Source organism: Dermochelys coriacea, chromosome 21, assembly GCF_009764565.3.
Source record: "Dermochelys coriacea isolate rDerCor1 chromosome 21, rDerCor1.pri.v4, whole genome shotgun sequence".
In the NCBI taxonomy this organism is placed as follows: domain Eukaryota; kingdom Metazoa; phylum Chordata; order Testudines; family Dermochelyidae; genus Dermochelys; species Dermochelys coriacea.
Window position 1 is genome coordinate 11,290,381 of NC_050088.1, and position 26,822 is coordinate 11,317,202.

The 26,822-nt window shown below is 56.5% G+C and overlaps 2 protein-coding genes across 22 annotated transcripts in view; both read left to right on the forward strand.

Annotated features, from left to right (window-relative positions):
• Nucleotides 1-20,112, forward strand: part of LOC119846401 (inositol 1,4,5-triphosphate receptor associated 2-like) — a 28,619-nt gene extending 8,507 nt beyond the window's left edge. For 6 of the 15 annotated variants that reach the window (XM_038380032.2, XM_038380031.2, XM_043500584.1 and 3 more), the window contains 16 exons: nt 2,168-2,298; nt 5,896-6,005; nt 7,455-7,507; nt 8,372-8,449; nt 8,820-8,895; nt 10,817-10,892; nt 12,105-12,132; nt 13,627-13,767; nt 14,702-14,833; nt 15,680-15,827; nt 16,625-16,674; nt 17,327-17,377; nt 17,812-17,894; nt 18,024-18,161; nt 18,379-18,492; nt 19,139-20,112. In XM_038380032.2, coding sequence (XP_038235960.1) covers nt 7,502-7,507; nt 8,372-8,449; nt 8,820-8,895; nt 10,817-10,892; nt 12,105-12,132; nt 13,627-13,767; nt 14,702-14,833; nt 15,680-15,827; nt 16,625-16,674; nt 17,327-17,377; nt 17,812-17,894; nt 18,024-18,161; nt 18,379-18,492; nt 19,139-19,298 — 1,281 coding nt within the window. In that variant the 5' untranslated portion in view covers nt 2,168-2,298; nt 5,896-6,005; nt 7,455-7,501 and the 3' untranslated portion in view covers nt 19,299-20,112. Of the gene's footprint in view, nt 1-689; nt 834-2,167; nt 2,352-5,895; nt 6,006-6,051; nt 6,075-6,921; nt 7,139-7,454; nt 7,508-8,371; nt 8,450-8,819; nt 8,900-10,816; nt 10,893-12,104; nt 12,133-13,626; nt 13,768-14,701; nt 14,834-15,679; nt 15,828-16,624; nt 16,675-17,326; nt 17,378-17,811; nt 17,895-18,023; nt 18,162-18,378; nt 18,493-19,138 lie in introns of those variants that run through there. The other 9 variants (XM_038380037.2, XM_038380034.2, XM_043500585.1 and 6 more) reach the window with 8 other exon arrangements.
• A 4,278-nt stretch (nt 20,113-24,390) lies between these two features.
• Nucleotides 24,391-26,822, forward strand: part of MICAL1 (microtubule associated monooxygenase, calponin and LIM domain containing 1) — a 41,155-nt gene continuing 38,723 nt past the window's right edge. For 4 of the 7 annotated variants that reach the window (XM_043500341.1, XM_043500342.1, XM_038380026.2 and 1 more), the window contains exon 1: nt 24,436-24,802. The gene's annotated coding sequence lies outside the window, so the exon portion shown is untranslated. Of the gene's footprint in view, nt 24,803-26,822 lie in introns of all 7 variants that reach the window. The other 3 variants (XM_038380027.1, XM_043500347.1, XM_043500345.1) reach the window with 3 other exon arrangements.

Below are 26,822 nucleotides of genomic sequence, written 5' to 3' on the forward strand. Positions count from 1 at the left end.
TAGCCGGGATGAGAGAAGTTAGAGGCAAAGGTGTAAAGAGGAGTTTTCAGCTGAGCTTTGAAACAAGACAGACCACTGAGGTGACTGAGGGAAACAGGGAGGTCGCAGGCTGCGTGGCAGGAGCTGCAGGGGAGTAGGGTCTCTCCCTGGTGGTGGTGAGGAGTGAGCTGGGATCAGATGACGTCAAAGTCCATGAGACTGGCTCATGCACAACGAGAGAGACTAGAGAGACGTGGTGGTGCAGGGGAACTGGGGCCACTTGAGAGCGTGGGGGTGACAATGTTGCTTTTCTCTCTGTCTGAGACTCAGAGGAGTTTGATTCCTTGTGGTGGGAGCAAAGGGCTAGCAGCAGACCTGGGTTTGATCCCTGTCTCTGCCACTGACTTAGAATGGAAGTGAGTTGTCTAGGGTCATGTATTGTGTGCCTCAGTTTCCCTGGTGGTCAGAAATAGATCAGTTGGCTCCCTCCCTGGAGTGGGGGTGGGGGGAGCATTGTCAGGCTTAGTTCATTAGTCTGCCAAGTGATTGGAGATCAGTGGATGGAAGGGGCTAGAGGGCTGTTAGCTTGCCTAGGACCCTGCCTGCCCCCTGCCCTGGGCTTGGCAGGGAGGGGCAGCGTGGTGGTGAGCTTTGTGTATATAACTGAGAAAAAGCCAGGCTGTGGGAAGGGAGCAGTCGTAAACAGATGCTCCCACGGCAGAAGAATGTCCCACTGGGCACAGCGCTGCAGCGGCAGGGAGCTCTCCCGAGGCCCACCGTCTCCACTGCCTGCTTCTCCAAAGCCCTGTTCTAGGGGATGGTCACTCCTCCCAGAGCCAAAGACCTGCTCGAAGGTAGGCGAGGAGGGGAGGCTGGGGGCAGGACTCTGGGTGGGGGCATACTTGGAGGCAGGGGGTCATCTGCCGTGCACACCCAGGGCCTGCCTTGAGGCTCCAGGCTTCCAGGGTGTCTTTTACAGGGCAGTTCTCGGGGCACCCCAAAGCTCCGGTCTTCTCCGGCCTCTCTGCTGGCAACAAGGGGCAGGGCTTGGCTTGGGCCCCTTCAGAGTGCCAGCTCTCTCAGGCTGGCCCCCCCTTCCCTGCAGGGTTTATCCATGAGGGAGGTGGAGTGGCTCACTGCGCCAAGGCTGGGCAGGGGAGGGATCTGTCGTGTGGCTGCTGGCATGCAGCCTGGAGGAGTCTGCCTTGGGTGTGCCAGCGCTCTGCCCTGGGGTGCAGGTGAGCCGGCAGGGGGAACGGCGGGGCCAGGGATGGCCTTAGAAGAGACCCTGACAGGCCACATCAGGGTACCGGCAGCTCTGGGCTGGGGCAAGAGGGCTCGGAGGAATGTTTGTTCCCCAGCGCTGGGAAGGGATGGTGACAGCGGCCGTTGGAAGAGTTGGGGTCCTCACCCAGGCTGCCCTGTATGTCTCCCAGGCAACAGAGACCACAGGGAGCAGGGGTAATGAGCATCGGCAGAGCGAGCCAGGAGGGCAGAGAGCTGCTCACTCCCCAGCGGGTCCAAAGAGGATCTGTAGGGCGCTGACCACAAGAGAGGCTCAGAGGGGGCAAGGGGTCTGTGGGTTAGCACGAGGAGGGCAGAGTTGCAGGTGTGGTGTGAAATGGGGTGTCTGTCACAGACTCCCAGGGCCATAGAGATGCCACAGATCACAGTGCATTGCCCCCACAGGTTTGTGGGATGCCCCCCTGAAATGACACATGAGGCCTTCGTCCATAGCCCCATCCGCCTTGATGGAGGTGGGAGTGCCTGTGTCTCTGACTGGGTTGTGGAGGCTGCTCAAAAGGACCCTGTGTAACCCCCATTAGGGGAGCTTGGGTCCTTACCCTGCCGCTGCTTCCAGCTGATGGATGTAGCTCTCTAGCTGCAGCCAGGTGACTCCTGACCTGTCCCTCCCCTCCATCAGCTGCCCACGCCAAGGCTGGCTGGGCCTGAATTGAGTTCTTGGTCTGGCCCTGAGATCATACTGGGGTTCTGCAGTGAGGGAATGGCAGGACAAACCCAGAATCCCTGTCTCTCTGGGGCAAGGGGGAACCCCTCCTAAAGGAACCCCCCAGATCCGCACATTCCCTGCCTGCTTGTTCTGTTTCAGATGCTGACTTCTTCCCAGATGAATTCTGCTGTCTGTCCATGGTGTTGGTACCCCTCTGACTGTCTCTTTCACCCGTAGGGCCACGCAGCACCCAATGAGCTCCAGAGAGCGCTGTCATCCTTCTGCAGCACTCCTTCTCTTTCTCTGTCTTTAGCTTCCCACCTCACTCCACTGACAGATCCCCAGCAGCCTGGAGTTCAGGAATCAAGGTAGGATCACCCCACAAAATCTACATATTGATCTATCTGGCAGGCTCCCACAGGTAAGTACCCGGGGAGGTATTTGGTAGTCACTGAACTGATTGATAGATATCGGGAGGAGAGATTTAGGTCTTACATATGTATTAGCCTCTGCCTCAGTTTCCCCAGCTGTAAAATAGGGATAATGATACTGACCTTTGTAAAGCACTTTGAGATCTACTAATGAAAAGTGCTCGATAAGAGCTGGATATTATTTATTAGGTTGGAAGCTCTTTGGGGCGGGACCATCTATCTGTTCTGTGTCTGTACAGCACCTTGCACCAAAAGATCCTGGGCCACGACTGGGGCTCATAGGCACTACCGCAATGTAAATAGTAAGAATAGGCGATTTTCACATTTCTGATCATCATACTCCGCTATACCAGCTTTGCTCGTCTCATACTCTACCATATGAGTTTGGCTTGTCTTGCTATTTGCAGATTGTCACTAATCTAGAAATCGCCTGCTCTCTGGCCTTGTCTGCCCTAGGGACACTTTCCCAGCACTAACACTAGCTCTGCTCCTCTTAAGAACATTGGGCTGCCTGGCCTAGCTGGTTGCTGGCTTTTAAGCACTGTCGGGCTGGACCCTGGGGGGTCTGATCTCTCTCCTGTTGTTCTCAATAACCATCTTTCCGCTAACTTCAGTGGGAACTGGACTGGGGGACAGTGGTGCTTCAAACACTGGTGGGCAGTCGATGCTAGGGATCCCAGTGTTGCTAATACCACAGAGCTGAACCGGTGTTAGCATCAGCGAGAAATTGTTGCACAGACGAGGTTTTCATCCTTCCAAATCCTGGGCACAACTGGCCTGAGGGCATATGGCTTGTATGCAAGTCACTGTGTAACATACCATTACGCTGTCCTGCATTGACGGTTAGATTGACATGGGCTTTTTTATTTCCTTTTTCATTCTTTTTAAACCATTATGAAACAGATTTCCTTAAAACACATACCCAAGCTATACCTTATAAAGAGGCTTGGCGGAATTCAATTTTTTTATATAATTTCATATAATGTCTATTTATTTTAAAGCATTTTTTTTCTGATTTTTAAACCTTCACAATTGTGGGAAACTATGGGGTTGGGTGGATCAGGTAATAATTTAATGACTGTAGATGCTGCAATTCAATAAGTGAAAGATTTAGAACTGTTAAAACCAATTGTCAACATCCCATGTCAAAATATACAAGTTCAATATCCTTAAATCAAACTCCACATTCTCAGGCAGCATTTGTCTTTCTTTCCTATCTGTACATTTTGATTTTTCATGGAAATATTTTGTAGTCAGTTGTGTGTAGGGTGAAACTGATGTTTACTGACAATTACTGATAAATCTACTCCTTTCAAGCCTTATAAAACATACACCGGAAATCTCACTTATTTATCCCAACAGTGGGAGAATGCTCAGCAATGTGCAATACTCACAGATCACATCTTTCCAGAATACACAACGATCATATTCACAAACCATTCTGCTCTGTGCCAAGCGCCCTCCCCACACCAGCCCTGTGGATCTGTTTGCAGGATTGGGGCCTTAACTTGAGTCCTGTTTGACATCAGTAGGACAACTCATGTGGATGATGTTTAAAGTGGGGCCCTAGTGGAGAATAACGATACTTGGCACTTGCCAAGCATCGTTCATCTGGAAAGGGAACTTTACAAAGCAGGTCAGGGTCATTAGCCCCATTTTACAGATGGGGAAACTGAGGCACAGAAGTTTCATGTATTCGTTCATTATTAAACCTAAGTAGTAACTTCCATCCATAGTTCCCAAAGTTCTTTCCAAAGATGATTAAGTGGCTTCATATAAAGAGCCATAGCCCTATAATGAAAGCAGTAACTTAGTTACGAAGGAAACAACACCAACCGTAATCTGATAAATACGGGGTCTGTATCTTCTTACATGTCCCTGGATGTCCTTGTGCGCCAAAGCTTGCTTCCTTTAATCCACTCTAATACTGAAGTGGCAGAGTCCTTTATCCAACTCTTGTTGCATAAATCCTGGCTGCTGACAACTGGGATTCCCATACATCTCCTCTGCAGTATTGTATGCATGATTTAAACCCACTTGTTGCGATTAAATTAACCCCAAAGCTCCCTAGTGTTCTTGCATCAACCCAATATTGTTTGAGGGAAATGCTGCAGTGGTTTTCTGTAGGATTTTCAGTCCTGCTCAAGGAGTACCAGACCCCATCCAGATGCCTGGAGCTGGCCTGCCCAGTACTGCTAGCTCTGCCTGCCACACCTGGATGAGCTGTGTGGTTTAATCAGATTTCAGAACCAGCTGGGTATGGAGGAGCGGGGTTCCCCTGTAAAGGGCAGTAGGAAGTTGCAGAGGGAGGGGGAAGCTCGGGAGGCTGTGGGGAGACTTCAAAGCGAGAGAGGCTCCTATAGGGAAAACCCTGAAATCAGGGGAGTTGCTCTAGGTGGGAAGGGCTGGGAGTAGCCTGCTCAGGCAGAAAGGACCTGAACCTGACAGGAGTTTGGGTCAGTGCACCTCTTATGGCTGGAGGGGAGATTTTTATGTTTAATTTAGAGCTGTAAGTTACTAAACAAGACCCTAAGGAGGGCTGTTGTTCCATGCCAATACTTTGCCACTGATCCAATGACTAAATGTCCCTGATAGCCTTTCAAAGGCTAAGGGTCTGTCTACACTGCAGTCCCAGGGTGTGATTGCAGCTTGTGGTGTAGATGTACTTGAGCTGGTTTTAATTTAGCGATCTCTGATGCCAGGGCAGCGAAGTGGCAGTAGGGTGGGCTTCAGGGCGGGCTGTCCAACCCCTCCCAGAACTGTGGGTCATTCTAGGGCGGCTAGCCCACACTAACGCCCATGTTGCCATGGCTTACTCTGCTCTGATACCTGAGCTAGCGAGGTCTACGTGAGCTGCAGCCACACCCCATGATTACAGTTCACCCCTAGTCTTAGAAATACATGGCTGGAAGGGACCTCAAGACGTCGTCTAGTCCAGCCCACTGTGCCGAAGCAGGACCAAGTACATGTAAACGTATCCTTTGTAAGCTACGTCAGCTCGTTCTCCTGTATCTGCGAAGTCACAGACACCTTCAAAGAGCTCTAGTAGGTTAGTGAGACACAATTTCCCTTGGCAGGAGCCTTGTTAGTTAGATCCTAGATCAGACTCTTCCAGATGTTTTCTTAGTCTATTTTTAATGATTGTTTTGGCCAGTTGTGCCCCTCTGACTGCATGGCCCCTTGAGCTGTAGTCCTCCAGGTGTACCATGTTCCTCTCCCTAACAATCCTATGCCCATCATACTGGCTTATTTATCTCTGCAACATTTTAACAAAACAAAGCGCTGATGTAAACCCTCAGCTGCTTCAGTGGGATGATATAGTTGCAGGGAATGTTATTAACGATAATGCTACTAATAAAACACTAAGAAGACCTTTGGATCCCTTCTGTACAATACAGATTACCTCTTTCCTCACCAAGTCTTACTACCTGTCTATACCCAGTTGCCATCAGGGACGGTAAGCCGTTGGGTAAGACAGACCTGCATGTAGCCTGTCGTTCTAAAATTCTCTAACTGCTTTGTTTCTACTGCTAGGGTAAACAATACTTGGCTTTGAGGAGGCTGCCTGGTCACTCTGATCTCTGCTGATCCCAGACCCCTGATGAGAAGAACAGCAGGTGCCTGAATCTGTTTGGACCTGCAGGGTACGTTTGGTAGTTACACAGGTGCTAGAGTCCAGGATCCAGCCTCAAAGTGGGGAAAATCCGGGAGAGGTAAAGGCATGAAGCCTGACCCGTGAGGAGGTATGCTCAGTGGGGTCACCCACTCCTTCCCTGAGCCAGGAATAAAACCTGGGAGACCCCGGCTCTACCTGCTAGGCGTCACCCTCTGCCATGGCCAGTTCTCGAATCTGTTCCCTGCTCCAACCACTAAACACCCATGGCTTGATGAGACTCTGCACTGGGGTCTGAACGTACCCATGCAAGAGCCTCCTTTGAGCCAAATGCCTTTTGGTACCTTTGTCCTTCCCTCGCTGGTGACGAGGGATGGGTGGGTAAGGCAAGGCAGCATGGTATGTGTATGCCTCCCTCCCCCTGCCCCCCGATTGTCTATTACTCCTGGTTGGCAGCCTCGCAATGGCAGGTATGCTAAGCAGTACCTGTGTGTGTGTGTGTGTGTGTGTGTGTGTGTGTGAGAGAGAGAGAGACTCTCTCCTGTGTGTTTGAACATCAGTCTGAAGTCTTAAGGAAAAGAAATGGCTTGTTATCAACTCCAGTGGTGAAGCACTGGAATGGGTTCCCTAGGGAGGTGGTGGAACCTCCTTCCTTTTGAGGTTTTAAAGGTCAGGCTTGACACAGCCCTGTCTGGGATGATTTAGTTGGGGATTGGCCCTGCTTTGAGCAGGGGGTTGGACTAGGTGACCTCCTGAGGTCCCTTCCAACCCTGATATTCTGTGATTCCTTTTGGGCTCCTTGCCCCAGGGCAGTGAGGTCTATGCCTAGGAAATACGAACATGCCTGGGGGGAGACGCCTGCAGTGTGGCAGCTTTCCCATCAGATGGCACTCTTGCTCCATCGTCAGCTGGGTTGTTTTCATGCCTCCTGGAAGGACGCTGGCGCTTAAGTAGCCAGGGGATGCTAGGTCTGTTTGGCAGCTGGGTGAAAAGCAATGATTGTGAATGTCACCGTGGGCCGGTGACTCATTCCTTTTTGGAAATGGCTTTGGAGAGCGCCTCTGTGCCTAGCTCACCGGGGAGGGAGAGGTCATAAGCAAGGAGTCTGCAGCATCGGTTGGCTTACACCCGCTGCAGCAGGCGTGCAAGGGTGACATCGAAAGGGTAAGGACCGCAGCGCACATGCCCGGCGAATGGTGTCAGCAGAGTGGGCTGGAGAGTGGCTAGCCTCAGGCTTGCCAAGACCTGGAGGATCCAGGAGGACTTCCTCTCCCTGCCGGCATCGGCCCCGATGGCATAGCACTGCGGAATTGGGTTCACAATGGGGATGCCTTCTGCCTGCCTCTGGGTATAGGTCTGTGCTGTGGGTCAGGCCCATGGAAGGGCAGCTGTGGGGAGAATCCATCACCGGCCCTTTAAGGGCTTATTGCTGCTGGTGGAGTGTCTTGCTCGTTAACCCGGACTCCCCCCTTCCTTTCAGTGAAGAGCAACTGAGGCAGCAGCTGGCCAGACTTGCGCTACCTTCACATGCAGGTAATGGGTTAGGGGCGGGGGCAGGAGGGGTTTGCAGACTGTGTTGAGGAGGAGCGGAGAGCTGTTACGCTTTTCCAGGGCAACTCCTGCCGTATCCCGCTGGTTCTGCCAAGCATGGTTCTGCCAAGCCCCCGCATTCGGGGTGCCTCCAGGCTCAGTAGGAGGCTGGTCGGCGCAGATCCAGTGACCTGCAGTGCCCTTGGTTTTGGCAGGCTGGGTGTTTAACCCAGAATGACGTTTGGGCCTCTCCCCCAGAAGTGCCCTAACCCGTTCCCATTGGCCCCATTCAGCTGTTTTCTAGTGACTCTGCCCTTGTCAGCAGGGGGCAGTGTAGTTGGCTTGTTCACCAGAGATTTTAATCCCAATGGCATCTAAATAGCCTAAAACCAGTTAAGAGTACGTGTCCTGAGGTTTGTCTCCGAGTTGGACCTTAATTTGGGAGGAGGGCGGGGGCTTAATTTCCTTCCCTCCTTCCACGGTCAGGTCGGCCACTTGGTGCAATTTGAGGTGCGTGCCACCCAGCCACTAGGTCACCATGCGGCCCATGATGAGCTGGGTTAACTCCCATCACTCACTCTGTCTCATGACACCAATCAATACATTTTAATAATGCCCCAACTCTGGATTTCTCCAGCCACCTTCACCTCAAAGGATCCCAAAGTACAGGAGTGTTTTATTTCTGTATGGAGATTGCTCTCCACCGGTAACGTGAAGCCTGCGCATTACTGAAGGCTCTTCATTGCCTTGCTGGTTTCTGGTGTTGGGTTTAGTAGGAAATGCGCCACATGTGTTTCTCGGCTCTACCCCGGGATAGAAGTGAACTTCTTCATGTTCTCATGGGCCTGGCTCCTGCCTTCTGTCTAGGAACAAATGAGCCATTCCCAGGAAGGCTCTGGAAGGTTTTCGGCTGCGAGAAGGCAGAGCACAGAGCATACAGATGAGGTGAGAGGGTGGTGGTGGGGTATGAACCCTCCCCCCCACCATGGAAGGGATTTCACTTACCTACCTAATGTGTGCTCCTCTGCCCCCATTGACTTTAGGGCCAAATCCTGCTCCCATTAGAACAGATGCACAATGGAATTCCTCCCTTATGTGGGAAACCAGGAGCTCCGCTGCCCCATTCCCTCCAGCACCGCCTCCTGGGAGTGGAGTAGCTGGCAGCGCCCCTCAGCTGTGTGGCTCTCACGTGGACCTCTGAGACATGGCCTTGCTGCCCCAGCTTACTCACTTACAGCCTCCCCTGCCGGTGTGGGGCAGGAGGCCTGGTTACTCCTTGGCCCAATGTGTTAACTGGTGTTTTTCTGCTCCCCAGGAGCAAGGCCAGGTGGATGGTGCTGGGAGAAGGGAGCTGAGCGTGCAGTTCAGGGACAGCGGTGAGAGTGATGAAGGTTGGTGAATGAGAATGCTGCTGCCATTCCCCTCCCCTTGCAGAGCCCCGTCTCCTTTCCATCCTTTCATCTCCCTCCTTGATCCTTTTTCTCCCTCTCTGCCTTCTGATCTCTCCCATCCTTTTCCCCCTTCACTCTTTTCTCTTTCCTTTCTCCCTCCCTATTTCCTGGGCCATTGGGTTCCATTCCTTTCCGTGCCCTGCAGAGCTTTGGGGGTGCCAATGGGGCAGGTACCAGTGAGCTGCAGGCTGCCAGGAACGCCCGCTGCACTGGGCTGTGGCGTGAAGGGTCTGAACTTGATTGCACACTGGCTAGGAAGGAAAGTAACCTGGCCTGGACCTTCTCCCCTCACCTTCCTCTTTAAGGCAGGGGGTGGATTAATCCACAGCTCCTATCCAGCGAAGGACCACCCTCTTCCCAATTACTCTCCCTTTTGCCCACCCAGTTATCTTTGCTGGGAGCAGATGCAGGTGTTTAAAGGTGTCTCTTGGGGCATGGATTGAACCCCTCTGAGCCAGAAGAATGGGTTGAGTTTCCAAGGTGCCCCAAGCCCCACTGTTCTGGCCCCACCCCATCATCCATGGTGCTTTTGACCAAGCTACCTGCCTAGATTCTTAAATCCCTTCCTTGGGGGTCAATCCTGCCAGGCCTTTGTTGCTTTCTCCCTGGGTCCCTTCTGGTTCATGGGTACGTTTGCACGGGAAGGAAAATCCTCTCACGCAGCGTTTCCAAGCGTGGTGGGACCTGAGGTTATGTCATCAGAGGCTCTCTGCAGCCTGGTTTGGAGCCAGGCCTTTGCGTCCAGTGCCTGATATAGCATGATTCTAACTGGATTAGGATTAGCACCGGCAGAGCCTCATTGGGTGGGATAATCTTTGGGTAAGAAGAGACCAGATGTGGGAGGAGCCACGCAGGGGGAACTCGGAGTTCAGATAAAGATTGAGAAAGGATTCTCACACTTAGGGATAGTTCAGTGAGGAGAAGGGGCTATGCCCCCAACTGCCAGCATCCCTTCTCCTTCCCCCACCATGGGGCCATCCCCCAGATCCAGAAAGCCCCCGGGACCCAGAGTGAGGGAGGTGGGATCGGTTGGATGGAGGATCCGGTTGCCTTGAGGAAAGGGGGGGAAAGAGGAGAGGAGCCTCGACAAGCTTTGGAGGGGGTATTACTTGTCTGAACGGAGCATCCCGGGGTTGGGGCCCATCTTTGTGTGGGAGCCAACATGCACCATGGTCCTCGGAGCTCTTGGCTGTGACATCTCACCAGCTGTTAGCCAGCGGCTGGGCCATTGAGGGGTAGAAGCCCAATGTGACCCTCGCCAAGGGAGGGTGGGACCTGTCCCTGTGATGTGAACGGATGGGCCCTTCTTCATCTGCCGCTGTGTAACTTGCTCTCTGGGGCTGCTTTGCAGTCTAGATACTTCCCTGGCCTCTGTTACCATGGCATCCCCACTGAGGCAGGGCTTTTGTCCCCTGCTGTTATCACAGCATCGGAGCGCCTCCGTCTTTATTGTATTTATCCCGTGGTGGGGCAGAGCAGGGCTGTTATCCCCCAGTACAGATCAGGGAACTGATGCACCGAGAGGCTAAATGACAAATCCAGGGCCACACAGGGAATCTGGTAGAGCAGGGAACTGAACCTGGGTCTCCTGAGTCCCAGACCAGTGCCCAAACTATTGTGGTCCTTTACCCAGCATCCAGAGTAGGCTGGTCCAGCCTGCGCCAAAGCCCTGGCTGCCACAGTCTCACTACTCCAGCACCTAAGCTCTGGTCATGTCCCCTGATGGCAGCGTGCACAGACACTGAGTGAACATGAGAAACAGCCTGGCCCCATGGAGACCGCTAGGGGATTACTGTTTCTCCTCCCTCCAGCTCCTCCTTTCAGGCTCTCTGGGTTAACTGTGGCCCTTTTTCCTCCCCAGATCCTGACCCTCCCAAGGACCCGCGGCTGAACTCTCTGCCTGAGCTCTCGGTGCTGGAGCGGCTGGGTCTGCACAGGTAGGACTCCTGCCCTTCCTCCTCCTCCTCTGGGCTTAAACTGTGTGTGCCCAAGATGCTGGAAGGCTTCAAGCTTTAGGTGAGCTGGTTGCTGGGTGGGCCTTGTGCAGGCAGCCATAAGAATAGCCAAGGTGGCATGGGGTACAGAGCCTTTCACCTCTGGGTTGCTGGTTCAAATCCCGTGCAGGGGCCCCCTTCTCCTCCCGCGCAGATGGGAGTTGCTCATATCCTGCAGGAGGCAGAATCAGGCCCCGGGTTGGCAATGACTGGGCAGTTCCCATTTCTGGGCAGGTTGGCCCCAGGGCGAGATGTTTCCTAGCAGACAGGTTGCCACGATGGGCATCAATTGCAGGAGGTGGCTGGCTGGTCTGTTTCATGGCCACTTCCCAGGGTTTTTGACTTGTTCTAGCTGGAATGAAACCCAATCCTTTGGAGTCCTCTTGTGGAGACAGGCTTGTGCAGGGGGCAAGGTGCGTCCGCATCAGTCACTCTATAGCCTGCTGGATACAGCCCTGGCCTGGGACCGGGGGAACCCAGGTTCAGGTCCCAACTGTGCCTGATTGAGTGAGTGCTTCCCAGATGACTCCAAATCAGGCAGAGCTGGATTGTGAACGTGGCCTCGCAGGCTGGGGCCCTAACAGCCCAGCTACATTGTCAACCACTCTCTATATTCCTTGTTCCCAGCCCCCAAAAACCTTCCTGAGGACACACAACTGATGCATCTCCACGCTACAGCACGCTGCAGAGCAAATGTCCCAGCCAGCTCTGCTCTGGCCCCAACACTCAGCAGAGAGGCCAAGGAAAGACTCCTCCCTCAGCCCTACAAGGGGGTCCCTCCAGGGCAGGTCTGGCCCCCACTGGTGGGCCTGGGGAAGCTTTCCTGACTAGCGACTGCTGTGTGTATAAACTCAGGACTTCTGTCAAGCCAACCCCTGACCTGTGTATCCTGAACCCCACCCAGCCCCCCTGAATGCACCCGGTTCTACTCACTCGGGGGCTGCACTAGACTCTCGGGGTGCACAGGGCTCATTGGCAAACCTTTTCCTCTGGGACACGGGGACTTCTGGGAACTGCCCTCTACCTGCTGGGCACTGCCAGGCCATGGGCGCTGGCTGCAATCAGGCTGGCTGGGTGCTAGGATGTAAATTCTGAGTGTTACACGTCGCTAAGTCACCCGCGTCACTGACAGCCACGCGTGCTCTTCCTTTGCAGAGTGGCTTTGACCGAGCAGGACGTGGAGGTAAGCTCTGCTCATCAGCCATGGCAATGAGAGACCAATGCACTCGAACTGTCCCCTCTAGCTGCGTGTACGGGCTTTCATCATCCAGGCTGCCTTGTGCATCTCCCCCTCCAACCCAGACACTGGGGTGCATTCTCACTGAGGCCAATGGCGACAGTGAATGGATTAAATCGGGGTCCTCGTGTGCAGCAAGAAATATGGTTACAGCCTGGAACAGCCCCCTTGGGTCAGCGCCAGCATTTGGGACATCAGGCCACTGGCCAGAGTGGAGCTGAGGTATAGCCAGGCTCACCTCTAGGTCACAGGTCAAATCCAGCAGTGACCAGAATTGGTTATTACGGCCATTTGAAGGCTGTTGGGGTTGCCCTGCCCCAAGAAACCCATTTTTTTGCAGGCTCACCAATTCACAGTCTCAGTAGAGACCCCAAGGATTGAATGGTCTGTATTTTACAGATGGGGAAAGTGAGGCACAAGAGGGGAAGCAACCTGCCCAGGGTCCCAGAGCCAGGAGTTCCTGACTAGACTTCCTGATTCACGGTGCTGGGCCAGAACCACAAGCTCATTCTTCCTCCTTTAGTTCGTACCTGAATTCCCCTAGCCATTTCAACTACAGAAATGCTTCACTTCCCCTCCTCCAAACAGTGGCATTGACGCACACATTTAAACGACTGCTGTGTTCCAGCCCAGAAGTGGCTGCATTTTAGTCCTAAATGCAGTGATCCTTCTGTACACATGTACGGTACTTGGTAATTCTATCAAGTGCTCTGAGCCTCGCCAAAGGCCCCACTAAATCAGCCCAGGATGATGGTTGTCCCCTGAGTGCCAGAGCGGACTGGGGCTTTGCTTCCCAGTTGGCAGCTGCTCAGATTTCAGTTAATGAGGATGATTGGATCTCTGGCTTGTGCTCTCTGCAGGGGAGGAGCTGCCAGCCTCCAGCAGGGCTTCCAGCACTCAGCTGCTAGCTCAGCAAAATGCCACTTTGTTGACCCAGTTTAAGCAAAGACCTCCTCTCCCCCAGTTAGACCCTGAAGACCACCCTTCCCGCAATGCTGTGTGCGCAGTCCTGCTGGGGTAGCTGCACTGATGTGCCGGTTAAAGGGCCCCATTCTCCTCTCCCATTACCCCAGTGTAAACCCGCCGGTGTGACTGCAGTCGGGCACATGTAGGACAGAGGGGGGCTGTGCAAGCAGCTCCCAGCACTTCCCGTTGCCTGCTGGAGCAAAGCAGGAGGGGTGAGTGCTGAGAGGTGGGGCAGTGCTGGAGCTGTCCAGGAGGGGTCGGTGGGATTGAGGTACTGGCTGGGGTGAAATGGGAGAAATGGCTTCCCCGGCTCTACCAAAGGAATCCAGCCAAACCTATTCCTTCCCCTGTGCCCAGAAACACCTGCCCCGCTGCGCCCTTAGTGCCCCGCTCCTGGTCACACAGGTGTCCCTGTCCTTTGTGGATGTGGATCAGAGATGACCTCTGACCCCAGCCCCATTCTCCCCTCTGCAGGCAGCGTTCACGCACTTGGCACTGGCCTTCCGCTGCGACATGTTCACCCTGCGGCGGCGGGTGCAGGTGGAGGAGCGGGCACGGGACGTGGCGGAGGAGAACATTCAGCAGGAGCTGGAGGAATGCCAGGCAGCGCTGCAGGTCAGTGAGGCCCGGTTTGGGGCGCCTTGCTTGGGAGGGCGATCCTGGCTGTGCATGCCCCATGGATGCCCGGTGCTCGAATTTTTTTGATCTGATCCCAGCCCTGTTGGCCAGTCTCCCAAGTGGGGAGCAGGCGAGGTCACTCATGTTGCCCCGCAGGTGCAGATGACGCAGATTCTCTTGACAGTTTTAAGGTCCCCCTGGGGGCGTTTCTTTTGCTGGGAGAGGTGCTGACTCCTGCATGGCTGTCACTGTCACGGCCTGCGCTCCGGATCGCCCCAGCTTCGGATGTGGCCGCTGGCGCGTTCCAGGGCGCAGGGAGTCCTCTCCGGCCTGGGGAGTTGGCTGGCACTGGCAATGGGATCCCAAGCCTTTCGCTTCAAGGCTGTTGGTTCGAATCCTGCCCCGCTGGGGCAGTGGCCCAAAGCCAAGTGCAGCTCATTGGCTCTTCGGCGGCCAGTGTGCAATTTAGCCTGTGGATCCCAGCTCAGTTCCTACTGGCGAGTTGTCCGCATCCTAGCACCTTCCTTCAGTGTTGGTAACTTCAGCAGAGAGGCTTGAACGCTTCCACCTGAGGATGTCCCGCTGGAGCAGGGGGCCAGATTCTCAGCTGCTGTGAATCGAGCTTCCATTGCAGCTGTGGTGACTCCTGCTGGCCTCAGCAGTGCTCTGGCTCAGTGGTGGGAGCTGGTCCTGCTGCTGCCCGGGCTGTCCTGCTCCGTGGAACGTGAGGCTCTCCTCTAGCCACGTCCACCAGCTCTGGATGAACGGCTGGGCTGTTGGTGCAGAACTGGCTGGACGGGGTGTCCTAGCCCAGCTGGGGCATCTCCTGGGCTGAATTCTTTGCAGGCTGCTGCTATTATAGTCCAGCGAGGGCAGGGCCTGGTTCCTGTGCAGATCATCCAGAGCTGCTGCTGGTTTCCCCCACACACAGAGGCTGGGCCTGTCCTGCGTCGACCCTAAGTGCAAGGAGCTGGTCAGGCAGTTGCAGCTCAGCCTGACAGTGCTGGCGAGGTCCGTTGAGCGAGCGACGAGCGCGGCGGAGAAGCTAGGCGCCATCCATCAGGTGGGTCCAGCAGCTGCAAGAGCCCAGGGTGGGAGGGTGTCCAGGCTGCTCCCCCAGCCCCATCGCTGGAGAGCGTGGTATAGGGGACCAATGCTGCATTGGCCCTGGGGAGCAGGGAGGTTCATAGCAATGAGGCTAACCCAACACACTCATGCTGAGCTCTACGGAACCTGCTCTCTTGGGCTGGCTTCACGGCCCCTGGCCCCCGGACCCCACCCTCCTCAGCTAGCTGGCAGATCTACCCCTGGGCTTGCTGGCATTAGTGACAGCTCCTCTCCTAGGCTTGCCAGCACGGGGGCAGATGCTAACCATGTACCAGCTGGCCTGTTATCTTGCGTGCTCCTGCCCCAGCTCCCACCTCGCTTTGTCTTCCTGCTGCACGGCTCTTGGGTCCCAGATCCTCCTTGTGCCTGAGCCCATCCGGCCAGGGCAATGGAATCCTGCCTTCCTCTGCCCCTGGCAGTGGGGGAAGCAGGAAGGGGCTAATCTGAACATCAGCTGGCCCACGGGCAGCACTTGGGAGTCCTCAAGGTGACAATGCAGCAGTGGATGTTAGCGTTCAAGGAGCTGGGGGTGGGGAGTGCCAAGGGGGAGAGAGCCCCTGGGAGGCCTTCGGGTTGTCTGAACAGCGCTGCTTTGGGCTCTGTTGGTTGGCTAATACGTCTGCTCCCATTAAAGTCAGTGCCATTATCGGGCTCTGCGTGAGCTCCGACACCATGGTGATGGGCCTGGTCTAAGAACCTGAATAGAACCAAAGAGGGTGCCAGTTGCCTGGGGAGGGGGCTCAGGCTTTATAGCAGTGGCCCTGCCGGGCGGCCTGATCCCACTCCCCTCTCTCTGCCCCAGGAGGCACGGATGAGCCGGGCAGCAGAGGTGATGGTGCAGCATGTGGAGAACCTGAAGAGGTATCACTTGCGGGAGCACGCGGAGCTGGAGGAAATGAAGCGGCTGATCCAGCAGAACTCCCGCAACCGGCAACTGGCTGAGAACAGGGGTGCGGTGGGCTCAGCAGCCCCGGGGGTGGGAAGGGAGCATGGCATAATGGTTAAATCTCAAGGCTGGGCGTCAGGATTCCTGGCTTCTGTTCCTGGCGCTGCCACTGACTCACTACATGACCTTGGGTGGGTCACTTGGTCCCCAATGGCCTGTGTGACCTGAGTCCATTTCAGCCCAGGCAGGCACATGCTAGAGTCATTTGCTCCCACTTGCACCAGGAGTCCACCTGGTCCCTGGCATCCACGTGCCGCTGGTGACAGCTGTTGGCTGCAGTCAGAAGGCTGGATGTCTAAACCACAGAAGGGCCCTATCAGAGGGGGCTAACTGTGACCTCCAGCCCTGAGTGCCTGCGAGTCCCCAGTCCTGGCCGCAGCGGGAGAGCAGCAGCATGCGGGGTCAGTGCTACAGGCCCCTTGGCCCAGAGGCAGAGGGTGCAATGCATCCGATGTCTCCTCCACTTCCACTCCCCAGGCCCTTGTACGGGAGGCTCTAGGATTTCCTGGCTGAGCAGCTCTTTGCCTTGTGAGTTACGGGGACTTTGACCATCCAACCAAATGGACCTTTGGGACAACAGCCTGATGTCTGTCCCTGCTCCGCCCACACTGAGCTTCTCCGCTGGGCAAATTCCCCCAGAAGCCACTGGGAATGCAGCAAGTCTACAGAGCTGAGGGGGCAGCAGGGCACTGAGCACGCCTGGGTGGTTGGTATGCAGGTGGCAAGATGAAGCTAGTCGCCCAAGGCGTGAGAAGCTATCGGGCCACCTCTGGAGCAACCTCCACCCCTTTGTCTCCTTAGATGACGGAGAGCAGAGAGTGAAACTGCCCCTGATGCGAACGTTCCAGCAGGTAACGAGTGCGCCTGTCTCCCAGCCTCTGTCCCTGCCCACCGCTCCGTGGGCCCACCTTGGGCAGGGCTGTCCAGCGCCAGTATCCAGAGCGAGAGGCAGAGACTTGGCTAAAAGGAGGTGGTTCTCTAGCAGCAGTTTGAACATAATATGCAGCGATTTCCCTTGCAGCTCAAGGTGGGGGGAGGTGACTGGCACTGGGCCAGGCGCAGCCTGGATGGCGGCCTCCACGGGTTAGTGTAGGGAGGTAGAGTGGGGCAGTTGCAAAGCCTTTCCTGAGGTGCTCGGTATGGGGGACCGTTGTGGGCCTCTGCCTGGCCTTTGATCTTCTCTTGGGGGTTGGGCAATCCTTGCCCTTGCAGCTGAAACTCCAAGGCCCATTAGTGGCCCCACAGTGAGCCCAGAGGAGGGTTGGCCTGCACCCACAGCGTCGGGGATGGTATGAGTGACATCCCAACCCCTCATCCTGCAGCACCGCTCCCGCTGCCAAGCAGGGGGAGTTGAGGGGAGTGGGGCGGGGAGACAAGGATGGCAGGACCCTTGAGTGGGAGCTGTGCCCTATGGGGGAGTTAGTGCCCACCTTCCATTTGGCTGCCTGGAGCAGAACGGGGGGGGATTCAGCACTAACCGAGCTTCCCCTCCCTCCATTCCAGGCGTCGGCACGTCGGAGAGTCAGCATCGCCGTCATTCCCAAACAGATCACGGTAAGGAACCCCGCTGCACGCCGGCTGGGGCAAAAGCGTGCATGGGATCGTGCCTGCTCACATTGTACCTACGGGTGCTGTCACGCCACGTGCCAGAGACGCGCTTCTGTACCATCGGCCCACTGCACGCCTGCTCATGAATGCTCAGTCTGGACAAGCTCGCAGGCTCACTGCCACGTACTGTCCCGCAGCCCATGGCTCCTTCCTGGCACCCAAACACCGGCTTTGGCGGTGTCGCATGCAGCCCCACGTGCTCCTCCCCGAAACTCCCATGCGTACACACGGACACCGGGTGTATCAGTATGTCACGCTGCCATGTGATCCTGCCTGGCCACCCCACCCGCCCCTCCTAGACACCCCTGTGCATGCACAGCTCTGGCTTCCTCTCCGTTTCTTTCGTTTCGCTCACGCTGTCCCTTGGGTTTTGTTTGCAGCTGCTTCCCTGCCCCGAAAGTGGGCAAGCGCCTGAGGGGGAGGCGGCCAAGGTGGCATGGGAGAGCAGCCCTAGCACAGAGAGGTAACGTGTGACCATTAACAATAAATGTAGGGACATGGGCGGGGGAGGGGGGGCAGAGCCCCCCACTCGCACGCAGAAGGGCAGAGGCTGGTCAGCCCAGGGCATCACTGGATCCCCTCTGGTCCCCAGGCGAACCTGCTGCCTCCAGGAGGACTCCACTGATGGATACTTCATCCTGCACTCAGACTCCTCCAGCTCCTTGCACCAAAGCCAGCCGGAGGCAGACAGAATCGAGTGTGAGGGGGACAGAGGCCGCTACGCAGAAGGGTAAGGGTGTGTCAAGTGTGCCATCAGACCAGCTCCCTCCTGACCCCACCCTGATCAGGCTGTGCCCCACACCTCAGTGTGGTCTGGACTTCAGTTTTCCTCTGAAGCATCTGATCTCAGTGGAGGCCAGAGAGGGGATCCTGCACTGGATGGACCACTGGCCTCTGAGGCTCAGGGGCCACTGGTAGTAACAATCCCTCCTGCATTTCCTCCCCAGGAGCGAGCCGGAGCTGCGGAGAAGGGGAAGCACCGGCAAGCCTATGAAGGAGGAACCTGACGGGGCATCGGACAGCAGCGGGCTGACGGAGGAGCTGGAGCAGCTTAGTCGGACGTGAGCTAATGCCATCTCAGACCCACATAGCGCCCAGTCCCTCCCCTTGGACTCCAGAGCCCTTCCCCCATGACGTACTGTATACAGAGAAATTTCTGCATGTGCATCTCTGACCGCAGCAGACCCTCTGCATTTCAAACATTTGTGGGGAGGGGTGTGTGTGTGTGTGTGTGTGGAATTAAAGGGATGCAGATGATGACAGCCTGAAATCTAGTCAGTTTCAAAAGCAGAGTTAAAAGCAGTGTCGGGTCCTATCCTGGTTCCTCGATCCTTTTGACGATTGGGCTGTTGTACAGCTGCCTTGTCATATTCCTTCAAATCTTGGTCTCTTGGGGCCGAGACCCACACCAACTGCTAGGGCAATCAGCACACCTGACTTCACAGCAGGTTGTGTGCAGTTTAGAAGAACTGGCGAAAAGAACTTCCTCTAATATCTTTCATATACTGTAAGATTAGGTGTTACTTCTACATGAGTAGCTAGACAGGATGTGGTCTATTTAAATAGCAGCCGGAAGTAACCCCTGCTTTTGTACCCTATTGCCAGCTGCTTGGTGTTTTGGGGTGGGATGGGATGGGAGATGTGGGAAGTCTATTCTATCTGCTCTGTGCCTTGGGATGATAAATGTCCTAATCTCATTCTTGGCAGGTCCACGGCATGTGGGAAAGAGACCCCCTGGCCTTGGGTCTTTCTGCCCCAGCAGTATTGGCTTTTCCTATGGCTGCTTTTCCTGGGGCTCTCATGTCTGGTTCTGATGCGGATTCTGGAGCTGCAGAAACAGCAGCCAGCACCAACCCCCAACTCCTAGCATGAGAGAGGAAGAAGACTCGGCCTGAGAGAGACAGCATGCCAACATGGGCTTACTTTTAAAAATAAAATAATAAAAATAAGGGGGAAAAGAGGTTTAGATTTTTGGGGAAACACAAACCTCCCTCCTACAAGCTGCAGGGTGGCTCCAGGAGGCTTATTGATGTGAAAGGGGCCCTTGCCCCAACTTGGACCCACGAGAGCTGGGCTCAGCAGTACCAGATTGTCCCTTATCAGCCGAATCATAGAAGGTCAGGGTTGGAAGAGACCTCAGGAGGTCATCTAGTCCAACCCCCTGCTCAAAGCAGGACCAACACCAACTAAATCATCCCAGCTAAGGCTTTGCCAGGCTGGGTCTGGTGCAAGGGTCCCTTGTATGATGGGCTAAGAGGGTGGGTGATAGTGGAAGGGTGGGAGGCTGTAGATACCTCCACCAGCTCCTGTCCTTCTCTTCTCCCCCTGCCCCTGACCTGACCTGGCTTGGCTTGCCCTGAAGGGCCTCAGCCCCTTTCTCTCCCTTCTTGACTAGACACAGCCTCCTCTCCATAAGCAGCTGCTGCTTCCTGCTTTAATCCCCCCCTGAGGAAAGGGCCAGGGGACCAAGCGCCACTTTTGTCTACACACTCTGCGTGAGTGTGTAGACTCACTTCCTCCCTGTGGGGGGGAAGGGGGAAAGGGAAAAGAGAGACAGACCCCCCTCCCCCAATCAGATACAAGGGAGATGCTTTAACATATGGACTCCTTGGAATGAACCATGGTGCTACCTTTAGTTCTCTGTGGATCTATTGTCTGGTTGCCATTACGATCCTCAATCCTTACGTGGGCTCTCGCATGAGCCATTTGCCATATTGGCGGGCGAAGCCCATCCACTGCTAAAGGATCCCCCCTCAGCCTAAGGGGGGGGGTCCACAGGACCTAGGAATCCAAATAATTACAGGGGACAACTAATGAACAACAGGGACAGGAGTGCGGCTAAAGGGTCAAACGAAGGGAACTGGACGGGGACACCGAGCAGAGAGCCCCGGACAGCACCCACTGCTCCACGAAGGTGTCAAGGGACACTGCCCAGAGGAACTCTGCCTGGAGACGTGAACGGACAGAGGATCGGAAATAGGCTGAGTCGTTTGCAGAAGGGTCCCATACATGTAACCAAGCCACTGAAGGCTGCAGGTGTAAGGTTCAGGCATCCTGGGGGAGGTAGAGCTCAGTGATTGGAGCATTGGCCTGCTAAACCCAGGGTTGTGAGTTCAATTCTTGAGGGGGCCATTTAGGGATCTGGGGCAAAAATTGGGGATTGGTCCTTCTTTGAGCAAGGGGTTGGACTAGATGACCTCCTGAGGTCCCTTCCATATCCTGATATGCTACAATTCTATGACATCAGCTGCTTGCTTAATGGTATGCTCTGCCATCTAAATCTGTCCCATGCTTGGCCTCAGGGCTGAGCTGCTGGAAGGAGCAATAAGAAAAGGAGGACTTGTGGCACCTTAGAGACTAACAAATTTATTTGAGCATCAGCTTTCGGATGCATGCAGTGGGGAATGGAAGGAGCAATGTTGTTTTGGCAGCACCCAGCAAGGTACCAGGTGCAACGCACAGAGAAAGATGCTCTCCCTCCCCTAACGCTTACAATTGAGTAATCAGCGGGGGTGGGCATAAAAGGGGGCAGTTTCTCTAGCTGCCTGCCAGGAGCTGGGGAAACCCTAGCCAGGAAATTAAGGAGCTGTCCTGCCTTTGTCTGGCTGAGCACAGCACGGGGCTCTCCCTGCCTTTGATCTGGTAAGAAAGAGGAAATCGCCGATCCGCTGATTCCCCAGCCAGCCTCCCCGCCCTTGTGGGTCCGCGCCCCGGGGCTTGTCCGCACCGGCTGCCGGGGCGGGAGCGGCTGCGGGGCCCGGCACGGTCCGCCCTGCTGCCGGGGAAGCTCTAATGGAGGCCAGGCGAGGATTTGGGGGCCGGCTTGATCCACAAGCTGTAACGTCTGTGTCCTGGCCGTGCATGATTGATCTCGGGGGAGCACTTGGGGCGAGCTACCCCGGGGGAGAGGAGGGGGTCAGACATTCAGAACCCCCCCCCGCCGCCTAATAAGCGGCAAATAAGCAGACAAAGGAAGGGTCCCTGCTCCCACCCCCCCCCCCCGCTCTGTCAACAACCGCCTTAAAGTTTAACCTGCACCTATTAAAAACCCAGCGGCGCTGCTGGAGGCAGGGCCGGGAGCCAGAGAGAGGCCCACAGGATTTGGGGGGGCGCTTGTTGATTTGGGGGTGTGGGTGGTGATGCCTGTTAAGTTGGGGGTGCGTGTGTGTGACATAAATGGAACTGCGTTTTACAACCCGCTGGACCAGCTCCCCCCCGCCTAAGCCAGGGGCTCTCCACTACCCTAGACTACCCTACCCCTTGCAGGAGTCTGATTTGTCTTGTGTTTTCCCCCCCCCCCCCCAAGTTTCACCTCACTTTAAAACGACTGGCTTACAAAATCGGACATAAAAATACAAAAGTGTCACAGCCACGAGTGCTGAGAAATGGCTGGCTTGCTCATGTTTACCATGTAATTATAAAATAAATCCACTGGAATATAAATATCGTACTGACATTTCAGGGTATAGCATAGAGAGCGGTGTATAAACAGGTCCTTGTCTGTATGATATTGTCGTTTGTGCTGACTTCCCTAGGGCTTTTTATGCAGCTTCTTGTAAAACTAGGCAACTATCTAGATGAGCTGATGTACTCCCTGGAAGTCGTCTGGGTACCCCTGGGGTACATGTACTGGTGGTTGAGAACCACTGCTCTAAACTAGTCAAATGAGAAGAAGCCAGGAGCGGGGAGAAGGGAGGGCTGTGGACAGTGCGGCTCAGTGGACAGAACTGTGGGCTGGGAGTCAGTGGGGCTGTGTTTTGTGAGAGCCGCTGGGCACGCTGCTGCCCCTTGCTGTGCCTCAGTTTCCCCTCCCAGCTTTTGACCACGTTATCCATTTGGAACGGACGCTCTTTGGGGAAGGGCTGTCTTATCCTGGATGGAGCCCGCTGGTGCTACTGTAAGATAACTAATAATAAAGGAAAGGCAGGCTTTAAGGAGGGATGTGGGGGGGAGAGGGGAGGGGAGGGGAGGGGCATGAGAGGTCCGGAATTGGGCTAAGCAGAGCAGGGAGATCAGAGTAAGAGAGATGAAGGATGGGGCTGGAAGGAGGTAGCTGGGGGATGCTAGCGGGTCTCTGTCCCCTAGGAAATACCATGCACCAAAGCTGTGTTTGCTGGTACACCCTTGGCCTCACCTGCTCGGAGGCATGTGGAGTACCACATTGGATGGTGCCTTGCCCCCTGCCCAGAGTCACCCCCTTTCTGTGGTCTGCCTGGCTGGCAGGTGCCTCATTACACGAGGCATAGGGCTTCCTTCCTCTTAGCTACTGCCTGATCCCTCAACATGTGCTAGAAGGGGTGCCTATGGGCCTCAGCGAGCTGCTCCCAGCCTCCCACTGAGTTCAATGGGGCCAGCCCCACAGCGGGGAAAGAGGGCTTGAGAGCACCACAACAAAGGGGCCTCACAAGGTCTCAGATGGATAAAAGCCCGTGGATCCAAAGAGAGCACCAGGGGAGGGTTAAATATGGCACATGGCCAGCCAGGGAGCAAAGGATGAGGGGCTCCTGCAGTGGGAGGCCTCCAGATTCCTGCGTGTTCTGCTCACTTTGCCGGAGCGTTAGGCCAGGGAGCAGCTCCCCAGTGCAAGGGGGTGTCTGCTCTTGTGTGTGAACGGGGGTGATGGTGCCAGCAGCAGCCTCTCCCTGAAGCCGGAGGGGCTGGAACTAGGGGCAGCACTGCTCCCCCGGCTTGACGTGGTGTCCATCACCGACAAGGTTGGCAGTTTGGTTCAATGGCTCTCAGCACCCCCACTATCCACATGGTTCTTGCACCCGTGCCTGAAGCCCTGTGACTAGAAGGGAGGGGCAGATAAAGGATTCTAACAGCCCCAAGCAGCAGCACCTTGGGCACTGGGCTTTGCATGGTCTCATGTGCCTCCTACACGTGGGGCACCCTATTCCTCCAGGGGACCCTCTTCTTTTCACCCTGGGACCTTCCCCACTCCCAGGGCTGATAGAGCTGTGGTGTCAACAGCAGTTGAGGAGCATGTGAGGTGGGGGTGTCCTTGGAGCCTTGTAAAAGGTACAGGCTGAGTGACATTGACAGGGGCTAACTTAAAGGGCAGATGGCTCGAGCAGGGGCCTGGGGGTCAGAACTCCTGGGTTCTGTGCCCAGCTTGGGGAGGAAGTGGTGGCTAACAGGGCAGTCTGAGTGCCCAGCTGGGACTGGAACTAGCCAGGTATTTTCAAACACAATTCCCCCCCCCATCCCAAACAATTACCTTAAAAAGACCAAAAAAATGGCAAAAAGCTGTTGTCTTTTTTTTGGGGGGGGGGAGGCTGGTGTGGGTGTGTTGGGGGAAGGGTTATGACATTGTTTGCAACATTTTGCAACCAAACCATTAGAGAAACCGTTCTCAGAAGGGGGTGTGTGTTGAAAGCTGAGTTTTCTGCAAGCCAAGAATAGTTTCAGTGACAATTCTGAGTTGTTGTTTTTTTTTTAGAAAGGGAGTTGGTCCATTCTGAACGCTGCAAAACAGACACGCTTTTGAAAAATGTTGGCAACTTTTAAAGAACTTTTTCCAGCCAGCCCCGGACCCTAGGTCCCACCCCCAGCTCCAGGCGGGGCGGAGGGCACAGAAGGGGCCAGGGACTCAGGACGCCTGGGTCCCACCCCCAGCTCCGGGCGGGGCGGAGGGCACAGAAGGGGCCAGGGACTCAGGACGCCTGGGTCCCACCCTCAGCTCCGGGTGGGGCGGAGGGCACAGAAGGGGTCAGGGGCTCAGGACGCCTGGGTCCCACCCCCAGCTCCAGGCGGGGCGGAGGGCACAGAAGGGGTCAGGGGCACAGGACGCCTGGGTCCCACCCCCAGCTCCAGGCGGGGCGGAGGGCACAGAAGGGGCCAGGGACTCAGGACGCCTGGGTCCCACCCTCAGCTCCGGGTGGGGCGGAGGGCACAGAAGGGGTCAGGGGCTCAGGACGCCTGGGTCCCACCCCCAGCTCTGGGCGGGGCGGAGGGCACAGAAGGGGCCAGGGACTCAGGACGCCTGGGTCCCACCCCCGGCTCCCGGCGGCGAGTGACAGCCCCTCGGAGGCAGGCTGGGCTAATCCTGCCGCTTTCCCATCCCGCCCCGTAAGGATGCTCCGGGCCGTGGCTCCGCTGGCTCCGCACCTCCCCGGGGGCCGGGTCTCTGAGCAGCCGGCGTCTCCGCAGCGAGCAGGAAACGCAGAGCGGCTTCAATTTCCCTTTCCTGCTCTCACCGAGACTCCCGCACGGCCACACGCCGCCCAGCCCTGCGGCTCGGCGGGCAGGAAGCGAGCTCGGGGCGGACCCTGGGGGGCCAGGACCTCCGAGCCAACCCATGAGCCCCCCCCGTCCCACGGGCAGGCCAGCGGCAGACCGGGGCTGCCCGCTCTCCGGGCACCTCTGCATGTAAGTCGACTTTGGGCTTTAAGCTGGGGCCTGCCCCTTGCCAGCGACCCCCCCCCCCCGGCCACCTGCAGCGGGGAGAGATCCTGGCCCTGCAAGAGCCTCATGGGTGCCTCTGGGTGGCTGCAGGGTCGGGGTGGGGGGCAGTGATGTGGCTACCGGCCAAGTGATCCGAAAGCCCACCACAGCTCTCCAGCGGCGCTGGAACCATTTGTGCAGTGGGGGGGGGGGGTGCTGAGAGCCATTGACCCCAACTGTGTACGATTCAAGCCAGGGGGTGCGGTCACATCCCTCGTTCCAGCACCTCTGCGGCTCTGTGCTGAGCACCAGGGGAGTCCTGGGCCCGATTCTGCCCCGCACCTTGTGGGGCCGTGCAAAAGGCTCGCGGGTGGGCGGCTCCTAGCGCTGACTGCGCTTGGAGGAGCCAGGAGCACGCTGCGCCCCCAGGATTTGGCCCCGCGTTTGTCCCTGGAGTGAAGTCCGGCACTTCCCCGGACACGCCGCAGCGTGGCTAGAGCCTGGAGGAATGCGGCGAGCTGGCTCAGGGACTCCTCGCCGTCCCCCCGCCAGTGATGTGGCCTATTAGTGAGTGATGGGGCTTTGGAGGCTGAGGCTGCCAGCCCAGGTCCTTGAAGGGGCACTTGGCCCAGCTCCTCGCAGCAGGGAGGAGTGAGATGCAGGGAGGCCAAGAGCTCCCAAAGACACTGGGCTGGGACCAGAGGGAGCCTTTCCTGTCACCTCACTTGAACCCCCAGCTCGGCCTGTTTCCCCTGCTCTGGAGAATGACTGGCTGGTTTTTCTGACTCCCTAGCACCCCGCCTGACCTGGGCCAGGAGCCCCAGGGTGTGTGTCAGGGCAGGGACACACTCTGCCATCACCCCCTCGTGGGGATGGGCGGGGACGGGAGGAACGTCAGGGCTGGGCTGCTGAGTCTTTCAGATAGCATTGGGCAGCCGTTTATCTGCCTGGACTCTGCCCACAGGCTGGCACCCATATGATCTGGGGGAGCCTTTGCCCCAGCCGGGCTGCCCTTTGTCTCTGCCTGTCCTTGGAGGGTAACCCTGTGGGGTCCCGGCTTCCAGAGGGCAGCGCTCCCTTCCCTTTGCCAGGAGCCAGCTCTGTTCTCCTGTGGGGCTGTGGGGGAGAATAGCCTCAAGGTCCCTCCCTGAGGTGGATCCTCCCTCCGTCAGGGAACTAAACCTTCCCTTGGTGGAGCACGACCCAAAGCATCACCCTTCACTTCTCCCCCTGCGCGGGCCAAGACCCCTCCCGACTCCTGTTTCATGCTGCATGTGGGGGGGAGGGGTTCTTACCAGTCTCCCTCCCACCCCACCCGCCTCCCCCCTTCCACCAGCCGGAGGGGCATTTTCCCCCCTTCTCACTTGCTGCCTGTTTCTGCTCCCTTGGGAAAAAGGGGCTATTCTCCTAGTGGAGGGGACAAGCCCCCTGCCTCCACTTCTCAGGATTGAACGGGTCATTATCCCTTCCCCCACAAACATACCCAGTGTTGAGGTGGGGGGGCCTATTTCTCCCATCCCTTCCCCCCTCCCCTTGGAGCTCCATTCCAGGAGCCAGTTCCTAGGAGGCTGCTCCACTCCCATTGGCTTTAATGAGCTGAGGGTGCAGGTCCAGGCTGGGGCTGGGGGCTCCCATCTCTCTCCAGCCCAGGTGAGGAGCTGCATTTGCCACCTTCACTTTCACTTTGCCCAGCCCCAGATGCTGCGGGCTGGACTTTGCCCTGCTTCCCTGGTAAAGCCGCCCTCCTTGCTGGCATGTAGCTGGGCTAGGGTTAAGCCCGGCGTGCCCTCCGGCCTCCTTCGCCAGGGGCCAGGCAGACCGTCCCCAGCATCACATGCACCCGGTGATTCAGACCCGCTGGGATTGCTGTGGGCCACTTTAACGATTCCCCTGTTTCCATAAAGCCTCTCTCCATCAGCTGCTGTTTCGCCAGCTATAGCTAGCGCCTGCCGTGGCTCCAGCCGCGAAATGGGTCAGAGGGCCAAGCCCGCTCCTGCCTGGGTCT